At 46.5% G+C, this 10,000-nt stretch overlaps 1 protein-coding gene across 4 annotated transcripts in view; it reads right to left on the bottom strand.

The window, feature by feature from the left end:
- The window catches only part of fars2 (phenylalanyl-tRNA synthetase 2, mitochondrial), a 60,383-nt gene that overhangs the window by 13,488 nt on the left and 36,895 nt on the right, over positions 1 to 10,000 (bottom strand). For all 4 annotated transcript variants that reach the window (XM_034560113.1, XM_034560116.1, XM_034560115.1 and 1 more), the window contains one exon: positions 2,279 to 2,439. In XM_034560113.1, coding sequence (XP_034416004.1) covers positions 2,279 to 2,439 — 161 coding nt within the window. The remainder of the gene's footprint in view (positions 1 to 2,278; positions 2,440 to 10,000) is intronic.

Genomic DNA, 10,000 nt, shown 5'->3' with positions numbered 1-10,000 from the left:
AAGAAATGAATGAAGGAAGAAAGGAAGGAAGAAAGGAAGCAGCCAGGTTGGCAGCCGGTGGTGAGACAGGAGTAGAAACAGAGGAGAGATCGAGTGTTTCCTACTGAGCTCCTTCAACACCATCAGTTTAGTGGCACTGGCTCCCTGGTGTGTGTAGTCACACACACACACACACACACACACACACACACACACACACACACACACACACACACACACACACACACACACACACACACACACACACACACACAGGTTTTAAGGGGCGAGGTGGAGAGTCTCTGCCCAGGAGAAGTGCACTGGCCCTGGGCAGCAGATGAGCCGTGCCCCCCTGGTCCCTCCGGAGGAACCGGGTTCATCAATAAAACTAACAAGGTCCTCAGCGCCGCGTCAGACATCCAGCCTCAGTCTTTCCTTCCTTCCTTCCCTTCTTTCTTTACTTCTCTTCTTGTTTCCTTACATCTTCCTTCCTTCCTTCTTTCTTTACTTGTTTCCTACATTATTTCTTTCCCTCCTTTTTAATCTTGTTTCATACATACTTTCTTTTCTTCCTTTATTCTCACCCTGTTTCCTCACATCTTCCTTCCCTACTTCCTTTCTTTCCTTCTCTTCCTGTTTCCTCACATCTTCCTTCCCTACTTCCTTTCTTCCCTTCTCTTCCTGTTTCCTCACATCTTCCTTCCCTACTTCCTTTCTTCCCTTCTCTTCCTGTTTCCTCACATCTTCCTTCCCTACTTCCTTTCTTCCCTTCTCTTCCTGTTTCCTCACATCTTCCTTCCCTACTTCCTTTCTTTCATTCTCTTCCTGTTTCCTCACATCTTCCTTCCCTACTTCCTTTCTTCCCTTCTCTTCCTGTTTCCTCACATCTTCCTTCCCTACTTCCTTTCTTCCCTTCTCTTCCTGTTTCCTCACATCTTCCTTCCCTACTTCCTTTCTTCCCTTCTCTTCCTGTTTCCTCACATCTTCCTTCCCTACTTCCTTTCTTCCCTTCTCTTCCTGTTTCCTCACATCTTCCTTCCCTACTTCCTTTCTTCCCTTCTCTTCCTGTTTCCTCACATCTTCCTTCCCTACTTCCTTTCTTTCCTTCTCTTCCTGTTTCCTCACATCTTCCTTCCCTACTTCCTTTCTTTCCTTCTCTTCCTGTTTCCTCACATCTTCCTTCCCTACTTCCTTTCTTCCCTTCTCTTCCTGTTTCCTCACATCTTCCTTCCCTACTTCCTTTCTTCCCTTCTCTTCCTGTTTCCTCACATCTTCCTTCCCTACTTCCTTTCTTTCCTTCTCTTCCTGTTTCCTCACATCTTCCTTCCCTACTTCCTTTCTTTCCTTCTCTTCCTGTTTCCTCACATCTTCCTTCCCTACTTCCTTTCTTCCCTTCTCTTCCTGTTTCCTCACATCTTCCTTCCCTACTTCCTTTCTTTCCTTCTCTTCCTGTTTCCTCACATCTTCCTTCCCTACTTCCTTTCTTCCCTTCTCTTCCTGTTTCCTCACATCTTCCTTCCCTACTTCCTTTCTTTCCTTCTCTTCCTGTTTCCTCACATCTTCCTTCCCTACTTCCTTTCTTTCCTTCTCTTCCTGTTTCCTCACATCTTCCTTCCCTACTTCCTTTCTTCCCTTCTCTTCCTGTTTCCTCACATCTTCCTTCCCTACTTCCTTTCTTTCCTTCTCTTCCTGTTTCCTCACATCTTCCTTCCCTACTTCCTTTCTTTCCTTCTCTTCCTGTTTCCTCACATCTTCCTTCCCTACTTCCTTTCTTTCCTTCTCTTCCTGTTTCCTTACATCTTTCCCCTCCCTCCTTTCATCTTGCTTTACTTAATCCTCTTATTTCCTAAGATCTTTATTTCTTCATCACTTCTTTTCATCCTTAATTATCTCCCTTTTCCCTCCATATTTATTTTTAAATCTTTTTCTTACTTTATAAATTCTTACTTTTTATATTTTAGCCATTTCTTCTTCTTCACTTTGAGTTTTTGTTGTTCGTCTATGAATCTTTTATCTTCACATCCTCCAATTGTCTTTGTTTCCATCTACCTGTTCCTCCTCTTCTCCCCACACACACACACACACACACACACACACACACACACACACACACACACACACACACACTTTATGTTTTTATGATTATTCTGTTTGTATTTTTTTCATTGTTGTTTTTGTATTTGCTGTTTTTTCTCTAAATCCCTTTTTATTGTTATTTTTTTATTGTAATTTATTTTACAATCTTTCAGTTAAATATCAGTATTATTATTACTGAATGATCATATTCTTCATGTTTAACCTGGAAGCAGACGGGCTGCTGGACGTCGTCCACCTGGAACTGCTTGAGGAAGCGTTGGTCCTGACTCCAGAACAGCCGGATGTCCGGGATGCCGAACAGAACCATGGCCAGTCTCTCCAGGCCGAGGCCGAACGCCCAGCCCGCCTTGTGCCCCGCCCCCGCTGCAGAAAACACGTACAAAAACAACACCGTTATCATGGTGGACGAGTGGGAACACGGTTCATGGTGGACGAGTGGGAACACGGTTCATGGTGGACGAGTGGGAACACGGTTCAAAGTGGACGAGTGGGAACACGGTTCAAAGTGGACGAGTGGGAACACGGTTCATGGTGGACGAGTGGGAACACGGTTCAAAGTGGACGAGTGGGAACACAGTTCATGGTGGACGAGTGGGAACACGGTTCATGGTGGACGAGTGGGAACACGGTTCATGGTGGACGAGTGGGAACACGGTTCATGGTGGACGAGTGGGAACACGGTTCATGGTGGACGAGTGGGAACACAGTTCAAAGTGGACGAGTGGGAACACGGTTCATGGTGGACGAGTGGGAACACAGTTCATGGTGGACGAGTGGGAACACAGTTCAAAGTGGACGAGTGGGAACACAGTTCAAAGTGGACGAGTGGGAACACAGTTCAAAGTGGACGAGTGGGAACACGGTTCATGGTGGACGAGTGGGAACACGGTTCAAAGTGGACGAGTGGGAACACAGTTCAAAGTGGACGAGTGGGAACACGGTTCATGGTGGACGAGTGGGAACACGGTTCATGGTGGACGAGTGGGAACACGGTTCATGGTGGACGAGTGGGAACACGGTTCAAAGTGGACGAGTGGGAACACGGTTCAAAGTGGACGAGTGGGAACACGGTTCATGGTGGACGAGTGGGAACACGGTTCAAAGTGGACGAGTGGGAACACGGTTCATGGTGGACGAGTGGGAACACGGTTCATGGTGGACGAGTGGGAACACAGTTCAAAGTGGACGAGTGGGAACACGGTTCATGGTGGACGAGTGGGAACACAGTTCATGGTGGACGAGTGGGAACACAGTTCAAAGTGGACGAGTGGGAACACAGTTCAAAGTGGACGAGTGGGAACACAGTTCAAAGTGGACGAGTGGGAACACGGTTCATGGTGGACGAGTGGGAACACGGTTCAAAGTGGACGAGTGGGAACACAGTTCAAAGTGGACGAGTGGGAACACGGTTCATGGTGGACGAGTGGGAACACGGTTCATGGTGGACGAGTGGGAACACGGTTCATGGTGGACGAGTGGGAACACGGTTCATGGTGGACGAGTGGGAACACAGTTCAAAGTGGACGAGTGGGAACACGGTTCATGGTGGACGAGTGGGAACACAGTTCAAAGTGGACGAGTGGGAACACGGTTCATGGTGGACGAGTGGGAACACGGTTCAAAGTGGACGAGTGGGAACACAGTTCAAAGTGGACGAGTGGGAACACGGTTCAAAGTGGACGAGTGGGAACACAGTTCAAAGTGGACGAGTGGGAACACAGTTCAAAGTGGACGAGTGGGAACACAGTTCAAAGTGGACGAGTGGGAACACAGTTCAAAGTGGACGAGTGGGAACACGGTTCATGGTGGACGAGTGGGAACACAGTTCAAAGTGGACGAGTGGGAACACAGTTCAAAGTGGACGAGTGGGAACACAGTTCAAAGTGGACGAGTGGGAACACGGTTCATGGTGGACGAGTGGGAACACGGTTCAAAGTGGACGATTGGGAACACGGTTCAAAGTGGACGAGTGGGAACACAGTTCAAAGTGGACGAGTGGGAACACGGTTCATGGTGGACGAGTGGGAACACAGTTCAAAGTGGACGAGTGGGAACACGGTTCAAAGTGGACGAGTGGGAACACGGTTCAAAGTGGACGAGTGGGAACACGGTTCATGGTGGACGAGTGGGAACACAGTTCAAAGTGGACGAGTGGGAACACAGTTCAAAGTGGACGAGTGGGAACACGGTTCATGGTGGACGAGTGGGAACACGGTTCATGGTGGACGAGTGGGAACACGGTTCAAAGTGGACGAGTGGGAACACGGTTCATGGTGGACGAGTGGGAACACAGTTCAAAGTGGACGAGTGGGAACACAGTTCATGGTGGACGAGTGGGAACACGGTTCATGGTGGACGAGTGGGAACACGGTTCATGGTGGACGAGTGGGAACACAGTTCATGGTGGACGAGTGGGAACACAGTTCAAAGTGGACGAGTGGGAACACAGTTCAAAGTGGACGAGTGGGAACACAGTTCAAAGTGGACGAGTGGGAACACAGTTCAAAGTGGACGAGTGGGAACACGGTTCATGGTGGACAAGTGGGAACACAGTTCATGGTGGACGAGTGGGAACACAGTTCAAAGTGGACGAGTGGGAACACAGTTCAAAGTGGACGAGTGGGAACACGGTTCATGGTGGACGAGTGGGAACACGGTTCATGGTGGACGAGTGGGAACACGGTTCAAAGTGGACGAGTGGGAACACGGTTCAAAGTGGACGAGTGGGAACACGGTTCAAAGTGGACGAGTGGGAACACGGTTCATGGTGGACGAGTGGGAACACGGTTCAAAGTGGACGAGTGGGAACACGGTTCATGGTGGACGAGTGGGAACACGGTTCAAAGTGGACGAGTGGGAACACGGTTCATGGTGGACGAGTGGGAACACAGTTCATGGTGGACGAGTGGGAACACAGTTCAAAGTGGACGAGTGGGAACACGGTTCACTCGGGCCAGCGTTGGTAACCGACAACCCGGAAGTGTCTACGATGGCGGTTTTCTGTTGGTTGTCTCATTAGTTTTTGTTGTTATGAATCTTTTGTTGATTGTATTCCAGTTTCTTCTGTTTTCGTTCTGATAGTGTAGTGACCCTGTTGCCTATCAAAAACAACTATGGTTGCTTCCAGGTTTAGTTTCGACGCGTGCAATAAATAGATGCAATGTCCAGTTTTTAATGTGAAAGGTTATTTATTTCTAATATTGTAAGTTTTCCAACACAAACCAAAATATACATTCCCTGTCCAAACCCATTTGTCTGTTTCCAAAAAATGAAAGAAATCAAACCGTTCGTTTGTCACACATTGTCTATTCTCAGTCAAAAACTGTGTGCTGCTGCCAGTCTAGTAACCTCTGGCCATCATGCTCCTCCTGATTAATATCTCTGTCCTAATTGACAGCCGCCCTACGCCCCCTAGTGGTGGGAGGTCCAACAAAACAAAAAGAAACAAAATGGCTCTTACAGATAGCATCATGTCAAACTCAGTGGAGAAGGGAACCCTGTTCTCCATCCAACAGACAAACACACAACTGACTCCAGGTCAGTGTCCAGGTAAAATACTGTAAAACTACATTCAAAAAATCTCTCAAATTGAAAATAATCTTTGGCTCTAAAAGTTTGAGTTCTTCACTTTGCTGTCAATCATTCCGCTGCAGACAGAAAGAGTTTTTCAAGAAGCAGATTTCTCATTTCAGAACAAAACTCCTCAACCGCTCCGAGGCGGTTCAAAGCAAAGGGCAGACGCTCGAGGGGAATAGGGGATTATGGGTAATTCTGAGGATTTCAGGCGTTTCCAGCCTGGGACCCAGATGAGAGGGAAGTGGTTTCTCTCTCTGGGAAGAAGACTAATGGAGACAAACTTGTTTCCTCTCTGATGCGTCGACCCTCCAGAACCTGAGTCCGTGACCTCTGCCTGGGCCATGAGCCGCAGTTTAAGAAACGCAGCGTGGAAAACATTTAATTCGGAATTAATTAAGTAAATTCAGGAAGTGGATATCCTTTCATATTAAAATACTCGAGTTCTAAGACATTTGAACTCTTGATCAGCGGTAGAAGATCTGAGCCTCACATGTTTCATACCAGTCTCATTGATTCCAGCAGGAAGTGAAACGACAGAAACAACCAGTGCACCGCTTCAATCAGCTGGTTTGATGTTTGAAAGGTTCAGTTCAACAATGACGCTCCTGCTGAGCGTGACGATACATGATAGTTTAGTTCTGCAACTTTTACTTATTCATTTGATCATGAGTCCAACATATTTACACAATGTTGACCTGTTGATGGCCAAATGAAAAGTTATTATAGTTCACCCTGAGGGGAGCATGAATGTCTGAACCAAATGCAAACGATAGATGTCAAGTTAATTCATTCAAAAGCATGAATATCAACCTCATGGTGGCGCTAGAGGAACGGTCAGGAGATCACCAGAGTTGGTAGGATTCATCCTCTGGGGAACATGAATGTATGGAATACAGTTATGGCAAGTTGAGATATTTCAGTCTGGACCAAAGAGATGCACCAACTGACCACCAACATCCACAAATGGCACCAAGTCAAAACACCACGAATTTTGATTTCACAGGATCTTTTAGGTGGATCCAGCTGGAGTAACGTCAGACATTCTGGTTCAACAGTTCCGGTGTTAAAACTATTCCTGAAGCATCTTGTCATTTGACAAAATCCCAAATATTCAAGTGCAGAATCAAGTACATGTTATATTGTGTTGTGGGCATAATAATGTTGTGTCTCAAAGGCCGAGGTAGAAGTAAAGCTTGGTGCACAAAGTCGGGTCTACAAAGTACCCGACTTTGACCCAGAAGATCGTCGTTCACGTACTCGTCTGCGATCAACAGTCAACATCGGTGTCTTTTAACCGCGGCCGCCATCTTTTCTGACCTTAAACAAACGGTTTCAGTTTCCTAAACCAAACCAAACCTCAACCATGGAGGCTGCAGATCAGACAAACCTGATATCGAATCATTTCCGTGACGGTCTTTTGGGTACTTCTGGAATGGGGCTTTTCCCACTTGAGAGGACCCGGTGTAGTTTTGTATGCTGCTGGTCGCACCGAGTCCAGAGGAGAAACATTACGTGTCACAGCAGAAAGAAAAAGAGGCGGTGAGGGAGGGATTAGATTCCTATATTATCACTTTCACACAAATCTGCAGGAATAATGAGTTGTGTGCCGCCGAAGGCCGTTTGCAGGCTCGTATTGTGAGGTCAGCGGCCGGGTGGAGGAGTGGGCGGAGAGGAGAGCGGTGGAATCTGGACATTTTTACTAATATTAGTGCGTGGGGGCATTCAAATGGTTCTCCACTAATGAAGAAACACACCCACGAGCGCACACACACACACACACACACACACACACACACACAAAACAAGAGGCGGGTGGCGAGCGAGCGGGATGAAGAATTATCTGCTTTGATTGGAAATGCTTCTGCTTATTACAATGATGTGTTACCTGCCCCCCCACCCACCCTCCTAAGTGTGTGTGTGTGTGTGAGGTCACAAAGCACCCGTGCTTGCAAACACACACACACATCCTGGTTGTGTCGCTCCTAGTCCAATCAGCAGATGGGGAATGTGGTTTCTATGCTAATGAGCGTTGGGTCGAGGGGTCGCAGGAGATGAGGGAACGCTGTGGAATAAATCTTCACTTCATGATAACGCGAAATCAATCAAATCTGTGACCCCTCTCCCCCTTTCTTTTCTGCTCCTTCTTCACCTCCTTCCTTCTCTTTTGTCTTCCATTCTCATTCACAATTCTCCATCGGTATTCTCTCCCCTCTATTCCCTTCATTCTCTCATTTATCTCTTTCCTCTTCTCTCATTTCATATTTCAATAATTCCCCTCGCTGCTCCTGCCTCCCATCGTTTGTTCTCCTCTTCATCACTATTCTCTCCGTCTCTAGTGTCTTTTCATCTCGTCTTTCGTCAACAGAAACAAAAAACACGAGTAAACAACCACTTTTTTTATGACGGAATCATAACGAACACTAAAAAAAGGCAACATAATTAACTAATTGATATTTTAATGCAAAGTCCTCAGCGAGCTGCATGCGTCATGTGACACGTGTGGTTAACAGAACTGTGCGTCACTTCCTGTGTTCGGCCTCTTCGGTCACGACGTGGTCAAACCTCCGTTTGGATCTCTCTGTGCTTCTTCTTCTCTCATCAATGCATCTTTTCTGTCTTCGCTCTCCTCGCTGCTGTTGGTTTGAATTCCTCTTGTCTGCCCCTCCCCTCCCCTGTCTCCATTCCTCCTAATTATATTTGCCATAAATATATGTATGACTGCATTATTAGAGGCTGTGGTTTGAAGCTGCAGGATTGTGATTAGGTGTAATGATTACATACGCAGCCGTGAAAGAAAACCCGGAACTTTAATTACACTGCAGGTTCCTGCAAGTGGAGTCTGAGACGCTTTAATGCCTCTTCAAATATCATTTAAAACCAGATCCACCCAATAAATGAGAGCAAAACCAAAGCTCATAAAGAATAGACACAGCTGTCAGTGACACCAGGAGGATTTGTCACAAATAAAGAAAGTATCATTTGAAGACTTTTTGTAGTCATCTCATAAACAAACATGGTTTTATAACTTGGAATAAGGAGCTCAGATAAAGTCTTCACAACGGAAACAAAAACAACCTTTTAGTGGCTGTGAATGTTCTAAATGTTGTCAAATACTAAAATATTGAAATACTGCTAATTATGCACCAGCCCTCTGTCTTAGAGAGTTGAGAGGAAACCACCGACCAACCAACTCAAGGGAGGTTTCTGGTTCCTGAACTTTGGATTCTTTCTAGAGATTAAAAAGATGTTGGGGGTATCAGTCTGGAGTTCTGGATTATTAACTGGAGGACAAATGGCTGGTTCATACATGTTTTTTTGGGTCTAAAAACTGGAAATGAGGTGAAGGAACGGTTGACATATTCAATTTGTGGGACTGGAAGTTGGACTGATTCAAAACCTGGAGAATGGATGTTTGAGGTGAAGGACTGGTCAATAGACTGGGTTGTAGGGCATTTACCACCTTGTAGTTTAGGGTTGAGGACTGGTCTTTGAAGATGGCGTTTGGGGGATGTAGGACTGTTAACTAAAATGTGAGGGATGTACATGGTTGATAAATGGAAGTGTAAAACTGGTCTATAACCCACTCGTCTTAACGTGATCTAACTTGAGGTTTAGCAGTCTATAAACTGGTCTATAATTGGTCTATAAACTAACGATAAGTAGTGTATCGTCTATGAACATGGGATTGGATTTAGGGTGTAAAACTGGTCTACAAACTGGAGATCTGGTCTTCAGAGATGACGTTTGGGCGTGTAGGACTAGCATGAAGATTTAAGGATTAGGAGTGGTGTATGATCTGGAGATTTGGGCTTTCCCACCCAGAAACCAGCCAAACCTCCAGTTCCCAGCCGTCAAGACAGCTGAGTTATAGACGTGTACTCTTTGGAGGTTTGGCAGCATGGAACTGATCTACGAACTTGACATTTTAGGTTTCAGGATTGGCCTATAAACTGAAGACATCTCTCCTCTACAAACCTGAGATTGTGGTTGTAGATTAAGGGTGTAGGACTGGTCTTTAAACTGGAGCTTTTAGGATGCATGAGTCGTCTATAACCTTCACATGTGGAGCTCCAGACTCGCACTCGGGCTGCAGGGTTTTTAAATCTCTGCAAAGCAGGTTCAGAATGTCAGAGCGGGGGTTCTTTGCCTTTCTGCTGCATCGCATCTGAGCCCGTCATCCCGTCTGGATCAGCTCAACCACCGGGATCCACAGCGAGAGGCTGTGAGCTGGAGAACATCATCCAGAGCTGCAGATCAACTGGCAGCGAGGCCAATGAAGAGCTCAGCGGCAGAAGAATCACACGTCTGACGCACGAGACGCTGACGTATGGGCAGCCAAGAAGGAAGC

This window comes from Cyclopterus lumpus, chromosome 20 (genome assembly GCF_009769545.1).
Source record: "Cyclopterus lumpus isolate fCycLum1 chromosome 20, fCycLum1.pri, whole genome shotgun sequence".
Lineage (NCBI taxonomy): Eukaryota > Metazoa > Chordata > Actinopteri > Perciformes > Cyclopteridae > Cyclopterus > Cyclopterus lumpus.
This window is presented reverse-complemented; position numbering and strand designations above follow the sequence as displayed.